The sequence below is a fragment of the Aquila chrysaetos genome, chromosome 13 (genome assembly GCF_900496995.4).
Source record: "Aquila chrysaetos chrysaetos chromosome 13, bAquChr1.4, whole genome shotgun sequence".
NCBI classification, from domain to species: domain Eukaryota; kingdom Metazoa; phylum Chordata; class Aves; order Accipitriformes; family Accipitridae; genus Aquila; species Aquila chrysaetos.
The window spans coordinates 17,722,552-17,739,993 of NC_044016.1; the positions used below are offsets into that span (position 1 = coordinate 17,722,552).

The 17,442-nt window shown below is 37.1% G+C and overlaps 1 protein-coding gene across 2 annotated transcripts in view; it reads right to left on the reverse strand.

Annotated features, from left to right (window-relative positions):
- Window positions 1-366: 366 nt before the first annotated feature.
- Window positions 367-17,442, reverse strand: part of PPP1CB (protein phosphatase 1 catalytic subunit beta) — a 30,141-nt gene continuing 13,065 nt past the window's right edge. For both annotated transcript variants that reach the window (XM_030036166.2, XM_030036167.2), the window contains exons 2-8: window positions 17,297-17,428; window positions 13,705-13,935; window positions 13,244-13,348; window positions 8,080-8,151; window positions 4,455-4,606; window positions 2,734-2,868; window positions 367-2,119 (exon numbers count right to left, since the gene is read on the reverse strand). In XM_030036166.2, coding sequence (XP_029892026.1) covers window positions 2,015-2,119; window positions 2,734-2,868; window positions 4,455-4,606; window positions 8,080-8,151; window positions 13,244-13,348; window positions 13,705-13,935; window positions 17,297-17,428 — 932 coding nt within the window. In that variant the 3' untranslated portion in view covers window positions 367-2,014. The remainder of the gene's footprint in view (window positions 2,120-2,733; window positions 2,869-4,454; window positions 4,607-8,079; window positions 8,152-13,243; window positions 13,349-13,704; window positions 13,936-17,296; window positions 17,429-17,442) is intronic.

Here is a 17,442-nt window from a genome sequence, read left to right on the forward strand (position 1 = left end):
TGTCAAGGCTTACAGAATAGATTTCAACAGTTAGCTTGCTACAAACTGAAGTTACTCTCACTTACACAGCTCTCATCAGTGACTTTCAAGAACAAGTGTCTTTGTGAGCAATACCAGAAGAAATCTACATTTTATTCTATGTATTGAAACTCTGGTGCTTCCTTCAAGGTGGGGTAAATTAAACCACTGTTCAAAACCAAAGAATCCAATATAAATCAATAACACATATATATGCTGTAAGTTTTGTTTGTTTGGGGTTTTTTTGTTGGGTGGTTTGTTTTGTTTTTTTTTTTAAATAAAACCAAGCTCCACACGTCTGGAGTAACAGTAAGGTATGTTAAAATAACCAGTCAGACTTCATTCAAATGAATTAGACAACTTTTACTAAATGAAAAAACCTACATTTAAAATATGCATTTAAAACAAAATGGAATTAGAAAAAAGACTTAAATCCATTTTAAAGAACTTGCTCACTGTGTCAGAAATCAATATATCTCTTGCATTATATAATATGTGCCAGTTCATAAAACGTAAGTTACCAGAATCCTCAATTTAACATTTTCAAAGACAATACTGAAGTCAAGAGTTTTACATCTACTGATGCACGTTTAGAATGGTATAAATCTGAAGCCTTCCCCCAAAGAATTTTACAAATTTGACGATATTCAATAAAAGCTTTTGTAGTTATATCCAATAAGTATCGCACCTTAAAGCATCACAAATCTGTGCCTTTCATTTATCCTACTATAATTTATGTATCTTCTCTGTATCTTGCCATTTGCCAATGTTAACTCTTAAGAAAGGAGAGAACTGAAAAGAAATACTGCATAACTCTTGATCATGTACAGAAATTATTGCTACTAAAGTACACTACAAAGCAGAGTCTATACAACAGTATATGAAATTTGATCATGAAAATCCAAAGGATATAATCTTTAGTGACATAAGCCTTATAATCATGTTGGACATTCCTCTAGCATTTTCTGCTCACCACTTGTCAGCTAGCCTACTGTCCGTTGATGAACATCCATTTAAACACCCTCTTATGAAAAAGAATGTCAGCTTTCAAAGGCTTAGCAAATAAGGATCTTCATGTTCTGTGGAACTATGCAAGATGAATTTTGATGCAGGTAGAGAGTTACCTGGAAGCTAAGCATGCCAAAGGTGTTTCATGCTAATAAAACTAAAGCCAAGGTACCACATAATCAAGTTACCAACTAATAGGCAATACCATTTTTGTCCTAAGTTAAATGAAGTGCCATAGCACAGTGTAACATCAATAATTTAAAATAGTGTAGTGCACAAATTCATTGTGTGGCAGTTTAAGTTAAAAAGTCAAGACAGGTTTTTCTGTCTCAATTTATGTGGGCTGTCAAGCTGTCCAGTCTGGGCTTTTTGGACTTAGTTTGCCTTTTAATCACTACCATACTATAAATTTTGCATTATAATGGGGCACACATTTGAGCAGCATTATTATGAACAACAAGGGGCTAGGGGGAGGATACGAGATCAGGAGCTGTTCTAAAAAGCCCCTTCCTTATTTCAATTTCAAAGAGACAGCTGGGAAATAAAGACTAGATACCGTATTTGCATCATTCTAGCTACAAAATAACCAAAGTAAAAGCAATCAAGCTACAATAAGACCACATTACACAAATGGAACATCATGCTCTCATCTGGTTTAACTATTACATCAAGTTTTAACTGGGATGTTGGTCAACTTTAAAAACCGTGGTAAATGTGAATATGTAGTTGCAATAGTTTTTTCCTAATATTTTTTTTACTCTATGCTGGATATTAGAACTTGGAGCTATACTTGTTACAATACAGTGTCGCACATCTTTCTACTAGAAAAAATTAATAAAGAACCTTTACCCGTCTCTTTAAGTTAAACGTGTGACATCATAAAGGGTGTCAAATGGCTGGATGGTTTTACAGTGCACACTTATTATATACTGTAATATGGAGTTTTGTCCTTGACAGATCTGATGGTGTTTCTACATTTTTCCTTTCTTCACCTCTTCTTCGGTGGATTAGCTGTGCGAGGTGGAGTGACTGGACGCCCAGAATTCAGTCCACCATACTGGTACTTGGCTTTCTTTTCAGATGGTTTCAATATCTTAGAGAAAATAAAGAAGTTCTTTTGAGTCAGTGACAGCTAAGAACATTTCAAATACTGTTAAGCCAACATGAAATCTCATTCAGCAGCAATAAGAGGGGTGAGGGGGGAATCAGATCACAATCCTACATATTTCTTAACCCTACATAAAACAGTAAGCCTACTTCTAAATCCTTCTAGTTCTACCACTATGTTGGGGTGGGAAGGGGAAAGAAAAGGGGCTTAAAACATGTCCAGGAAGGAGTAGGGATTAAAATCTGATCAGAGTAACCACACGAAAAGGGTCTCAGTAGTCCAATTAGTCTGCATAATTAGCTACTCTGATCACTAGGTTATGACTAAAAACAATCACCCAATTAAACTTTGAAATGAGCATCTGAATAGAGGGAATAACTTAATATGCAGGAGTTTGGAATATAGCAAATCCCACACAGTTCTCTGGAGAACAGTTAGTTTGCAGTTTTAATTGTCCAGAAACACCAGCCTGCTGTGCAGTACTTTCTGTAGCTGAAGTATATTGCCCTAGACTAACCATAAGCATGTCAACAAGCAGCCTAACTCAGTCCATATAGCCCAACACCTAAAGTAATACTTAATGTACAAATGTATCATACCTGAAAGGAACACATCAGAGTTTCATCCACACTCATCATGCCCCCTGCATTGTCAAACTCTCCACAATAATTTGGAGCTGAGAATAGGGTGACCAACTGCCGTTTAGCAAAGAATTCATATCCATCTTCAACCACCTGTCAACACCAGAGAAATCAATACAGCTCACACACACACGAAAAAAAAATAATATAAATTTTGAAGAAAAAAAGCCAGTCTTGAGGCAAATAGGACTTACATTAAAGAGATGACAAGAACTCTTCAAAAAGGTACTTTATGTCTTGGCTTTCAGATAGGACAGGTTCGGTCATTTTGTCTTATCTGGACACTGAATGCCGAATCAGGTAGCTTAACCTGTCTGACGCTTCTAATGTTAAATATACATCAGCTTTATTGTTCAATATTTTCATAGTTGAAGTCTGATTACGCGCTGCCAGTTTAAGGATTCTCAGCATTTACAGCTTAGACACAGAATTCAGATGTTTGACCTATTAGTTTGGAGCATACAAGGTCTGGGCACCATCTTCATTGCAATTGTAAACATTAGGTTTCAGTTACACTGGTGTTGATCGTACAAACCTCAAGTGTAGGCTTTTTTGTAATTTTGATGCTCTAAAAAGCAAAGTGGTTCTGCTGTATTTTCTCTAAGAGTATAATTCACCTTTAAAATAGTGCAAGTAGTATGATACATCAGCTATGGTTGTTCCCTCTTCCCCAAAATAGAAGCCTCATGTTATAATGTAGTGAAACTAGTGCACCAACTGCTCACTTCAGTCCAATCACCATGGTCTTTTAAAAGATGTCATACTTCTTTTATAGAGAACTGAAGTGACTACATGAATACAGGAAATTGGTAGCAATCCTGATCAGCAGTTAAGAAATCTTAATATCCCTTCCACACACTGACTAATCTTCTCCAACGTTTTAGCAGTAAAATTGCAACGAGAAATGTTCTGACAGTGTATCCAAGCCTAACAGTGACACAGAATAAAAAGCCTATTTTTGTTTCACAGCAAGAGAGTGCTTTTAAAATTGACTAAATAATGAAACTGAAATGCTATACAGGAAATTGAAACCTGATGTCCACCTAACTAGGACACTTGCTTCAAGTAACAATAAAAACTGCAAAAAAAAAGTGTACTTCAAGAGTGACAATGCCAAAAATAACCTTGCTTTCTGCACATTTCAGTAGGTCAAACAATCTATGCTGAAGTACTCTAGATAGCTGAACAAAAATGAAGGCAACAGTGAAAGCTTTTGTGACTTGTTTGTAGAAACATTCAAAATGCATTTAATACTTCCATGAAGTGAAGCAGAAATAGTCTAAGCCACAACTACCAGAGAACTGACTACTACTAAAATGGAAGAACTCTGAAACTTCAGTGTAAATCTCAAATTCCAGTCACTTTGCCACTTTAAACCTCAATACTTTACCTCTGATGTTCATATACAACAGTCTAACAGTAAACAGACAATACTAAAGAAAGAGGTCAATGGGGAAATCTAGCGTTAGTATTTTACTTTGCCAACATTAGACACTCAGTTCAACATGAGTCAATAGAAGGACACAGCCTTCTAGTCCCTTTATTAGGAAGATTTTTTTTTTCCTAGAAGAAACACAATGTGAAGTAAGTTTCAAATATATCCTACTGATAAGCAGCACCAAAGAGGCAGAAAGTCTAGGAGGAGAGGTTTTAAGAAGCAACAACAGCATAATTCATACCTGGTGAGCTCGACAGATCAAATCCAGATCATGACGATTCAGAAATTTACTGACCACATCAGCACCAAAAGTGAAAGAGACCCCACGATCATTTTCACCCCAACCTTGCACATCTTTGTCTGGGTCAGACCACAGCAGGTCACACAGCAAGCCTTTGAAAGATAATACAAGTGAAAATGCTAGTCTTAGGAGATATCACTCTATAATGTAAAACAATTTTATTGTAATTACCAGAGCAGCTCTCCTAAAGAAAATAAGCCTTAGCAACAAATTCAGCAATACTTAAACTGCGACTCAGACAAAAGATGTTCTGTGTAAGTCTGGAGATTTTTTCCCCCCTCACCACTAATAGTACCTTGAGATTAAACAAGTCAGAGCCAAATAGTTCTCCAAAACAGTATTTAATTGCTCACTGTAAACACAAAAACTACATCTGAGGAGTTTGAAAATACTGCAGCGGGTGCATTTTAAAAGGCAACCATCAATTTCACAGCTCACCAAGAAAGCTTAGGTTGAAAGCTGCAGTAAATTTTAAAATCCTATGCAAGGCCAGTCATAAATACACCAAATAAACTTGTACCACAAGCTTCTGAACATGGAACAGCTTTGATTCTTACCTTTCTTACCATACATGAAGAACCTTATGTGACTAAATCAAAATTTAACATGGCAAAATTCTGATATATTGTTTCAGGTAGCACTTTCGGTTTGCTTGGACTGCTGTTGACTTTTCAAAAAGCCTCGTGCCAACCAGTCTGGAATCTAAATTAAAACAATAAACCTCTCTGGCATTTTAGCACTGGTCAAGATTTTTTTCTGCTGCCAACAAAAGGTCACCTAACTCTGGAGTTAAAACTGGGTACTAAAAAAAAACCCAACTCAACTTTTCTAGATCAACTGCAACGCCTTTATACACAGAACTTTCAAAGCGTTTTCACATAAGAACCAGGCCAACTCAACTACAACACAAACAAAAGAAACAGTATTCAAAATATATTTCATCATAGTTTTCTGTGAAAATTGTACTTTCTTCACCTGTGATGACTAACCTGTAGGCATTTAAATACTTAAGAGCATTGTTTCACAATCTGAAAGAGATGCCAGCAGGCTCCTTTATCTGGCACTCAGAAGTTTGATTTACAATTACATCTAGTTAGTTGCTAAACAAAATATTGAAGATGCTATTTCTTAAATAACAGATCCTTCAAGTTGTAATCAAGCAAAACTAATGTCTGAAACCTATTGTGCAACTAAACCATTTTGTATTTACATACAGCTATCAAATGGTCTTTGGTGCCGGTCAGAGTTCCTCTCTAGCAGAGGCTAAGATTTTATTTGTTTTTAGAAGACAAAGAACAGAGCAAGCACAACTGCATTTTAGATAAAATACCTATCTAGAAATAAACTACTGAATACAGGCAGCATATGACAAAAAAACTTACTTTACTGAAATTTACTTCTATATTGAATAACATGTTTTTCAAAACAGAATAGTTGCACTGCAATCCCTAACAGTTTCTTATCATGAATTTCCAACAAGTGACAGAAGCTGCTTGTCTCAGCTGCTTAGGAAGCGTTTCCTTCTCTATTCTCTCCCCCAAATCAAATAATCTTTCAGGTTATACACAGCAATAGGCAAATCTGTCCTATAATCTTTAGCTGTGGTGTAACAGAACCCTGCAACAAGTTTGTCTAAACTAAACTATGCTGCCCAAGTAGGTTTATATTTTAACATGCAACATCTACCATTGCAATAGCTTAGGTTGACCAGGAGCACACCATAAAACAGCTGATACAAGGCATTGAAGATTACACAAAAGAGGGAGTTACAGTTTCCTAATAAGCAAATGGTTGGCAATGCTAACCTAAACACATCATTTATACCTTGGCCTCACAAAATGCAAGTACTTTTAACAGTTACTAAAGGCAAGTGATTTAAGTTGGAATAGAGAGTCATATTTGAGCAAAGAGCTTCCAAACCCCATAAAAATGTCACCAAAATAAGAGGTCTTTAAATTGCAGTTGAGGTTGAAAAGGCTTTTTTTTCCATCAGGCTAGAAGAAAGCATCATAATGATCTAACCTTCTTGGCACAAGCCACACTAACATCTACCAAGAATTTCTGTATCAACACAGACATTCACCAAGTGACATCCCTCCACAAAGAGATAGCTTTTAAGGACTTGCAACTTTCACAGAAGCGAGACCACTTCAGTTTATTTTTCATTTTTCCAAAAGATTTACTTCCATTCTGTAATATCGGTTGCCAAGACCTTTTATGTCACTGTAGCATACACAGACATGCCTCGGATGGGACATTTCATTTTACCTCTGCTGGTAAACATCCAGCTATTGCTTCTGAAAGCAAAATTAAGACTGCAAACCACTTCGTCAAAACACCACTCTTAAAATCTCTATACTTATTTTTAGGAAGTCCTAAGAATATGTATGATTTCAGCGGAGTGTCCATGGAAACCAGAAGTACATTCTGCAAGGGCATTCCTGAAGTGGGGGTGGCTCAAGCAGTAGTATTAGCCTGTTGAATAGAACTACCTTCCCTGAGAGCTCTGATAAATGTAAAGATTGAGTCGCTTGTACTGACATTTATTTGGTTATGCATTGAGTGAATAAGTAGCATAAAAGGAAGAATAATGTAGTAATTTGTACTACAGAAACACTCATTCACCAGTCTAGTAATGCTTCTCAGCGTCAAGTGCATATATATCAGCTTGCACGGAAATGTTGCTGTTTAAGGGACAGTAGATATATTGATATTAGTCCCTGAATCACTCCTATGCATCAGCACTGAGGAACATCACAGGAAGCAGAATTCTCCTATTCCAAGGTTTAACTGTAATTGTATCTGTCTTTCAAAAAAAGGTTTAGATGTGATATCTCCTTTGAAAGTTAATTTTAGACCACTTTGAAATCAATACTTTAAAAAATATCCAATTGTACTGCTTGACAGTCTTTTCAATCCACTAGTAACCAAATTTGGAATAAATGGGACACTGAGGAAGATAATTAAACCATTCAAAAGAATATTGTACAGAAAGCACTGGCAATTTGCATCCAACACCTCTGTACAAAGTATACATGTATTAGTAAAAGAAAAATTCACAACTAGTATATTGATGCAAGCAATTGAAATCCCAGCTGCAATGAAGTAGGAGCTGTACTCGACAAATTCAAAGAGGAAGGAGACATGGCTCCAAGAAGAGAGAAGCCCAAATACTTTAAATAACACTCAGCAAGCTTTAAACAATTATGTTCTTCAATAGACTGAAAGGTCTTGCCTAATCAAGGCAAGAAAAAGAACTAGCTGTTTAGTTTCATTTGATCTTTCATCAGATTTCTAAGTTTGTTTTAAGGCAAACTTGTGGATAATGTATCCAAAATTGGATAATGTATCCTACTCTTATGACAAACAATAACAACATGGGCAATAGCCCCTAACATATCAGATAACAGCTGTCAGGAGGAACAAGACTCATGCCCTACACAGACATCACAGAATACTGTACTGTAAACAGAGGTTGTGTTAAGTCACTGCATTGCCTGTACAGAAATTGATTAAACCTCTTTCATCATTAAGACCTATTTAGAGTAAATTCCATGTCACTCACCTGTGTCTGGAACATCTGTAGGTCTCATAATTCTCCGGATCTGCTCCATTGACTGGAGGTCTGGAGACAGTCCTGTAAGTACAAGAAAACAAGTGACTTATCTACATATTTTACCTGTAAAAAGGGTTCCAGAGAACACACAATTAGAGGTTCAAAGTCATACAGCATCCATTGTTTCCACTGTAATATAAACAAAAGACAGTTTGCTATACGACAATTAAGTTCCTGAACAGAGGGAGAGAGAATAACAAAAGTGAAATTAGCAAGGGGTTTTAATTGTTTTCCTACCATCCTTTTAGCCACACAGCACAAAACTCTACAGTTAAGTATGTTCACTTGAACAGCTTACTAGAGAGAACCAGTGAAGGACAGCATTCCCATTATCTAACACAATTATACTGGGTGCAGGTGACCTTCTTTACACCCATCTTACTTTATAAAAGCTGAAGGAAACTCCCCTACCCAGCTTTAAAAGACCACAAGCCAAAGCAGCCTGCAGGTGTGACTGGAATCTTAAGTCACATCACTGTATTTCAGTGTTTTACCACAAATCAGCTGAGCAGCAGTCACTGGAATGCTGTGAACGAATACTAGACCGTGCAACTGCAATAGATAAGGAGCACACAGGTAGTCATCTACTATAGCTCAGGTGCTTAGTCATTTATAAAACCACAGTACTTGATTACTAAAAAAATCATTTATCACAAAGACACAGCTCTTTTTGTATAGTTTTACCATATTAACATGTAATTACAGCCAAAGCATGGGATTCCAAAGGCCACCATTTGAACAGTTTAAGCACACACTCCAGAACTTTTCTACTTGAGGCATACAGGCATGAAAGAGAGCCTACTAGATGCTCTAGCACCTTAACATGTCCTTAAATAAGGGTCCTGGAGTGACTTAAATGACTTAGGCCAAGATTACCTAATTAAGAAAGTTGCAAGTTTGGAAATACAGCATGAAGACCTAATTTGTGATGAAACATATTTCATATTAACAAGCCATATATCCATTTCACTCGGTCCAGAACTTTGAACATGAAAGAACCGAACAGAAGAAAACCTATCATTGGAAAGGAGTTACCATGTAAAATAATTCCAGCTGACACCAGAGTTTGCACAGTGGCAACGTATGTGTTACAGGAACAATGACTCCAGTGCATCTGATGTAAAGACTTGTGGAACTTTTCTTCAAGTATTAAGATTTTAGATTATTTTGAAGCAGTCTTAGGATAAAAGCCTTCTATCCTCATTAGCTTGTTAAACCTGTCTTCACAATATTACCTTGAGGTTGTGAAGGATGGCAGAAATCTTACATACAATAGCGTATCAAAGGAGTTTTAGTTAAGTCTACTTACAGAACAATACAGGGATACTAATACAAATTCAAGGAGATAATCAGCTTTTAAACCCTGACCAACCTACCACTCCCCCAGATCTGATGTATTTGCATGCAGAATACATTAGCACAAAGGCATGTGGATTCTACTCGTGATTCCACTCACCACCACACCCCAAGATAGTAATGGACAATATCAGTGAAATAAGCACCACCAGTTTGTGACCTTCTGCGAGGTTACAGCTCTCAGTGTTTCAGGTTGCACCCAAAACATGAATTTCTTTAGAAGAAAAAACGTCATTACATGGTTTGCATGTCTCAACCCTGTAACTGTTAATTTTTGTGCTATTTTACACCACTGTAAATAGCAAAAGCCCACAAAACTGCCTGCATGTTTGTAGCCTTCTTTGTACCACACAAGAGGTTGTCTTTTCCCAAGTATCCTCCTAACTCCCCCTGCACAAAAAGAAATAGCTAATGTCTCAAATTCAGATCTACAAGTTGTAGATGATCAGCATTAATGAAGGAAATAAGAATGCAAACACAGGCTACTAAAGCTTACTGTCAAGCTGTCGCCACTACAGTGATTGCGGCAACCTACTGTGTACTGAAAGAAAACTGAAAAGTACACAATTGAATTAAGTTACCTTGTCACATAATGACAGCTAAGCACAGAAAAAGTATCTTTCAGTATACTATCTTCTTGAGGCATAAAAGCACCCCTTCCCTAAGGGAAAACAGAAAATGACTTGTCATTAGTCCTGGTAGACTCATCAAATCCAGGCTCTAGATTTGAACCACTCCCTGATCAGGTGGAATTGATGGTTACTTATTTTCATAGTGTAATCCAGGAAGCTCTTCAAGTCTCTTTGGATACTATCTAAGATTATCAACTAGATTTTGCCTTCAACATACATTTCATTGTCATTAATGTCAAGAAAAACAGAACTCCAGAGGCTTGAAAATATTACGTAAATGCAGTAGTCTACTAAACTAACATGACTCCCATCTCAGAGCTTAAATCCAAGGTGATAAGACCAATGCATTCCACCAACATGACACTCCAACATGGACTTAATTTATAGAAACTTGAAAGTAATCACATAAGGTCTCTGAAGATTAGAACTAGAGAGTAGTGTCAGATAAGAGGACAATACCACACAGAATACAAGGCAGAGCAAAAGGGAGAAGTCGGAAATGGTTATGGAATAAGCTTTAATGAAGCAAGATAAAGAGCAAAGTCAGAAGTAAGTCGAGAGGACAGCCTTAAGGAAAGGCCAAAATACAACTTGTATGAGCAATGTGGAAAGACAGGGAAGAGAGGGGAAAGTGACGGGAAGGATACAATGGAAGATCCTTTCAGCAGCATGAGCATTTATTGGGAGACAGGGATGGCAAGAGAAGTTTGATTTATATTGTGAGATTGAGAATTCAAAACAGCAGATGCCCAGAAAAGTCTAGGTAAAAAAGCTGACTCAAGCTTTTAAGCTATTGTAGATAGCCTACTGGGTTAAGTTAGGTGCCTTTTGTTTTACTATGTTATGCGGTTTTGCAAAGTTTTATATATATCCCAGAGGACAGTATTTTTAAAATAAACTATGCAAAAATGCGCAATATAGTAAAAAAGGCACCTACCTTGTATCTACAGCCTAGCTTCAACCTCCAGCAGAGTTGAATGGTTTGTGTTGCGGCCTCAGTGTTTATTAAAGTAGTAACATCATGAAAAGGCGTTGACAGTCCATGACTTCATGGGATCTGGAATGCAGTTTGGATAGGATTGGAGAAGAGTGGAAAAAGGGCAAAACTTATTTATGTGCTGAATGTCCACTTTCATTTATTAGAAACACACAGCACATTTAGTAATCTTTTCACTTTATTTCACAGCCGCAAATCAGTTGTGAGTCATGGTAATTTCAGTTACAGATGAAGCCTGTAGAAGTTTAAGGGACCATTAGCATTCAATAGATGTAAATATTGCTGTTCATAATAGGATCCTTAAAGTATGTATGCACAAAATAAAAGTTTTCCTACTTGACTAAACAAGAGGTTAATCCCCCCAGTACATTTATAATAAAGCTTTAGGGTTTTTTTTCCTTGAAAAATAGCTTTCTAGACTTCTTGTTCATAATTCAGGTCTTAAGTGCATATACACACAAAACTAACAGTTTTGTCATAGAATATACCATTCTTCCTGCTAAGCTTCCTTGATTACCTTCTACCACCTACCTAAGCTTAATTGTTTGCCTGAAACACCACAGTATTTTGTCACCATTCATTCTCTACTGTTTCCCAAATAAAACAAAATTCAAAAAAGTATAATGATAGTAAGAGTAATTCCTTTGCCAGCTTTTTTCGAAACAAATTTATTACATTATTTCAGCCACTGATAATTGGCTACCTCAGTGCAGAAGTGATTTTGTATCTCACATTCTTAAAATTCTGAGACCTAGCTCAGTTCTTAAAAAGGAAAAAAAGACACACCACCACACTGATTGAGAACCAGATGAAAAGATGACCTGTGAGAAAACAAGTACTTTCTTTAACATGTCAATGCTACCTAGAGACCGGCAGACTCAACTGTCTATCACTGCATTAATTCTGTATTCAGATACATGACAATACCTCAGAGCGTATTATGCATAAGACACTGGTAGCTTATACTAGCAGGCACTGAAGGAAGAAGCTTTCAATACAAGATGCAAGAAGAGCCAGGATCATTTTTACAGCACATTCCATACAGGCAGAGCTCTTGCAGAGATACCTGTAATTAATAAAGGCAGGATGGCAGCTATCAGTACAACCTCACAAAGTCTGGAAGTGTCTGCTCAGGAATTTTGGGTGCATGCTATTTCTAATTCCAAATGGCGCTGTTCAGTCAAACTAGAGGCTTCTGGAGTGCTCTCACTTCCACTAATCTCTAATTATCTCACTGACAATCCCGGTGTGACACCTACCAGACCATCTCTGGATCACTCAGTGCAAGGCATCAAGTTGCTTATCAATGGAGGTAGTTGCAAAGACAGCTGCAAAAAGGCAAGATGACTCTTACAAGTAATTTGAAATTGTTGTCAATTGTTTGACTCTGCAAGGTCCTGAAAACCTGTAAGCATCGTTGCCTGTAAAAACATGGGGAGTCCCCTTCTACAAAGAAGAGTGTCCAAGTAAATTCCAATATTCAGACAAGTCACAAGCTTCCATCAGATCAACACCAAACTTTTTTCACTACAAGAACAGTGCAGTGCTGGGATAGGTGCCCACAGAATGTAGATTTTTCCAATAGCAAAGGTTTTACGGAGTCAGAGCAAGCCATCGCTGACCTGCTTTGATGGTAACAAATGTCTTACTTGAAGCAGCAGGCTTGACTATGTGATCTTAGAGGTCCCTTCTACCAACTACAATGAAACCAGCTGAAGGGGCCAAGACTATAGAGCTGGGGTTACTTGTGAAAGCTATTCTTTCACTTCACTGCTAAGGACGCCAATGTCAGCTAAGGCTGCACTGATAGATGGCAACAGCAACAAGTCATGTGGCAAATTAGGCAAGAATTCTGGCACAGTACCCTTCAGAGAGGAACATACTGATGGGAACATACTTATAGACGCACTTGCCCCTCAGGCAGAGGGCCATGTGTATCAGGTAAGAATGATATCTGTCTGCTGCCAGGTGCACAGGAAAGCACAAGGCATAACAGCAACTTTTACAGACAATATAAGGTTAAACGTCTCCAGCTAAGTATCAGGTATGCACATCCACACTCCATTTGGTAGAGCATTAACCCAAAGATCAGTTTAGATACAGCCTCTAAAAGCAGTCACCAGCTTACCTCCATGACAACAGAAGATCTTCTCATCCACAATGGCTGCAATAGGCAGACAGTTAAAACAGTCTGTGAAGGTCTTCCACAGCTTAATGTTGAATCTCCGCTTGCCTACAAGAACAGTGTGTGCAACATTAGGAAGAGAAGGCTTTTGTTTTCTTAAAGCCAACCTGCAATACATACCACAACCTGACCAAAAATGTTAGCAAACTGTCTTCACAGGGCTTTATTTCTGTCAGTGTACTTAGGTTTCAATCTCCTGCAACAGCATTTCAAGGACAGCAGAAGAGCAAATAATAATTCTCTAGAGTGACTTTAGCCTTGGTTTGAAATGTACTTTTAGAAAGTTTCACAGGAGGTTCACAGAATATTGAAATCCTTGCAGTACAAGAGTCACTACCTAGAAGTGTCTCCAAAACACAGTATCAGTCTGTCACAGTCTTTCAAAAGAAATATGTTTTGCTTACATTCATCATAGAATCCATAGATCCGATTGATGCTAGCACACTCGTGATTTCCTCTTAAGAGAAAGAAGTTTTCCGGGTACTTGATTTTATATGCCAGTAATAGGCAAATTGTTTCCAGAGACTGTTTGCCTCTGTCTACATAATCTCCAAGGAAAAGATAATTAGCTTCCGGTGGGAATCCTCCATATTCAAATAATCGAAGCAAGTCTGTATACTGACCATGAATATCACCTATATAAGAAAATGTTTACCAAGGATTAGTGCAACAACAAAGAGTACACAAATCAAGAACTTAAGTCAGCTAATCACTTTTTTATTAATTGATCTTAAAAAAAAGCATTAATATTTCCTTTAAAAATAGACTGGCAATAGGTATCAGAAAGGTGAGAACTGTGTTAATTTTACAAACTGAAGTACTCACTAAATGTAAACAACCCACAGTATTTGCAGAACTGTTGTGTCAGTTATGAAACCAATCTGAAAACCAAAAGCTACAGAAGTCTTTGCAACTAAGCATAAGCTTTCCAACCATGCTCTAATTTGTTCAAATTAAAACAAGGTCAGAAAGACAACCTCTCATTGAACAGTTACATGTCCAGAAAGCCAATGTATTAAGAAAACGTTAAGTCACATTATTTACTGCAAAACCAGATCAGTAAAGTATCTAGATAGACTGGAGAGAAACTGAACATTATGAGGGCAGAGAGCACTTAACTTCAAAGGTCAATTGCTTGTCCTCCCACAACACTGCTGTATTAAGACTCCCATCCCTCAGCATTTAGGGTAACTCCTCCTGTGGTGCAATTATTCATACAAAACCAGTACAGAGACTCAAAGACTGATAATCCGTACAAGATACTCAATCCGGCAGGTATATCTTCGGAAAAATAACCATCATATTACTCATCGCACTGTCAGCTTTAATTTTAAAAAGGCTTTCCATGAAACAGCTCTGTGTGGCAATTACAACACCACAGTGTATCATATCAGACTAGCCAAAGCTAACTCTGAGCTGCCCATAAGGTCAAAGAAGATACCAAAGCTGCTCTACAGTAACTTGTAGAATACATGCAATGTATTCCAGCTGATTGTAGAATTCCTTACCAAAGTAAATGAATGCAAAAAAGCTATGCAAGAAGCCTTCAGTACAAGCTGTATGCTGGTCCCTTACACTGAGCATTCCATAAATGCATTTTCACTTTTGCTGCTTGTTCAGTAGCAAAACCCCAACTTTGCCAAGCACAGCTGTTCTCCAGTAGAATACTAGCTACTATGGCCTTAAAGAAAAAAACCCAACCCACACCTCTCTACAACTTTTTCCATAATCTTAAAAAAGGTTCCCAAACCTGTATGCTCTCCCATCCAATTCTTAAAGCATACACTGATAAGAAGAGTACATAGCTATATTCCTCTCTACTCTTTCCACGAGAAATGCAACACTTCCTCCTTTAGGTAGCATTCTTCCGCAACTATTTCTCACTCAAGAAGAGGAATTGCTTCCCAATTTTCTTCTAATCATGGGGAACATTATCCACTACCCAATTCCAGACACAATCTGAACTTTCACCAGCTAAAATAATTTTCACATATGTTGCAACAAGAACAATTCCTATTCTACTTGATATTTACAGATCTCCAGGTCACAACTGGAAGAAAACATGGAAGACTCCTCAACAAGTCATTGCTATGCTGAGTCTAGTACTCCAGAACAACATTATCAATACACTCCTCAGGCTTTGCCACCACCAGAATCAGCTACCAAGTAAACATACTACAGAAAGAATATAATAGCATTCATTGTCTAGAACTACTTTCAGTTACACACGAGCCAGAGGGACCAAAACACTTAAAGGTAAAGGAACATTTTATAGAAACAATTTTGTAAAGGGATCAAAGCCTTTACAATTCCACAAGTTGAATTGAAGTCTCCCAGATACAAAGCCTTACAGTAAAAACCGCATCTATTTCAAATTGGACGTTTACATAAGAATATCTTTCGTCTTTCATTAAAACACAACCATTCAACATGTAAAAGCTTATTTTGAACTGACTCGATTACAAGACAAGACAATCCTATAATGGTTCCTCAGGCATTGCCTGAACATACTAAAATAGTAGTTCAAAGCAGTACAGCTGCATATTTTGCTTTTGGTGAAAGCGATCATCTTTCTTTCACTTTTATCTAAATGCATCTTTGACAATTGCTCTAATATTAAATTTAGATGCATCTGATACTTCCTGGTGCTATCACTGTGTTTGGAATCCAATTTAAAAATAACAAATGCCTTATTTAACTGCATTTGCTACCCTATTATTGTGCACCTAACAGTCCTTTCAACTGTCTCAATTTAAGCAAATGAGAAACCAACTTTGAAGGAAACTAATTATACTTTGTACACATTGACTTATGTACAATCTAAATATTTGAGTTTTCATTTTTTCTTTATCTAGGAATAAGATGAGACTAGTGTAGTCTTTCCAGTGTAGCATAAACACAACATGGTAAAGCTGGATTTTGCCTTCAACTTTGTCATTAGGCAAGCTGGTCTGGTTTTTCCTCCCCACCCTACCAAGCAATTAGTCATTTAAGAATGACTTTACCATTAGTGGTTTGGGTTTTTTGTTTGGTTTTTGGGTTTTTTTAATTGGTAATATCCTTTCTTAATGTAAGAAACATTGCTACATTAGGTCTGTCAGGAGTAAGGCTAGGAAGAAGCTAATCTATCTTTGAGCATGTTAGTAATAACAAATTCAAAGACTGCTTCCATTTTAATACTATGACACTTCAAGAAGCCCAATTCAAGAAATTTTATGCTTTCTAAGACTGTGTCTGCTGTAATAACTTGAAGGATGATTACAAGCCAGTATATACAATACTTTTGTAACAGTTTTTTTACAAGCTTGCATACCTATTAACAACAGCATACTTTTGAAGAAGTCTAGCATCTTATAAAGGCTTAGAGAGGTAAAGAACACACGTTTTAGTTTTATCCATATTTGACAGTAATAATGAAGTTTGTTAAAGCTTGCTGTAAAGCTCAAGGAATTTATTACATGGTAACTAAACCTAATTTAACAGCCTGCATCCAGTTATTTTTTCAATTGAAAGACTTAACAATGCCTTCTTCAACACTATTTTTGAAGTGTTCCATTTCACAACATGTAAAGAACTTTGTTTTGCTTATGCTTTGAAGAGACCAACTACAACATTAAACATTTGCTTTTTTTTTAAAGCAGCTAACTGCTTTTTGAAGTAGTGATCAAAAGAGTAGCAGCTCTGTGCAAGCAGTCCCTAGTTAAGTACAAGGGACAGGTTGCAAAATTTGCACTAGACAAGGGCACAAGCAGCTCTTATTGCCAATGGAACTTGCTCCTACATAGTACCGGCAGCATCAGCAATCTACCAACTGTTAGCTGCCTTTTCTCGACTTAATCCAATCTAAGCTGAAAATTACATCTAAGATTGCAAAGACCTCTAATCCATATCACTCAAGTCAAGGTCATTTGCCTATCTCAGTACCCTTCCAACCCACCTAGCATACAACTAGATTAAAACACCTACATGAAACACATACATATGAAGTCTACATACCACAAATTTTCAGAGGTGCCTCTAGTTCCAGGAGAATAGGCTGGCTAAGAAATATTTCACGTGATTTTATGCACAAGCCCCGAACTTCTGCTTCGGTCATCTGAACAATCTTTCCAGGACGACATCCTCGTACTGAAATGAGATGT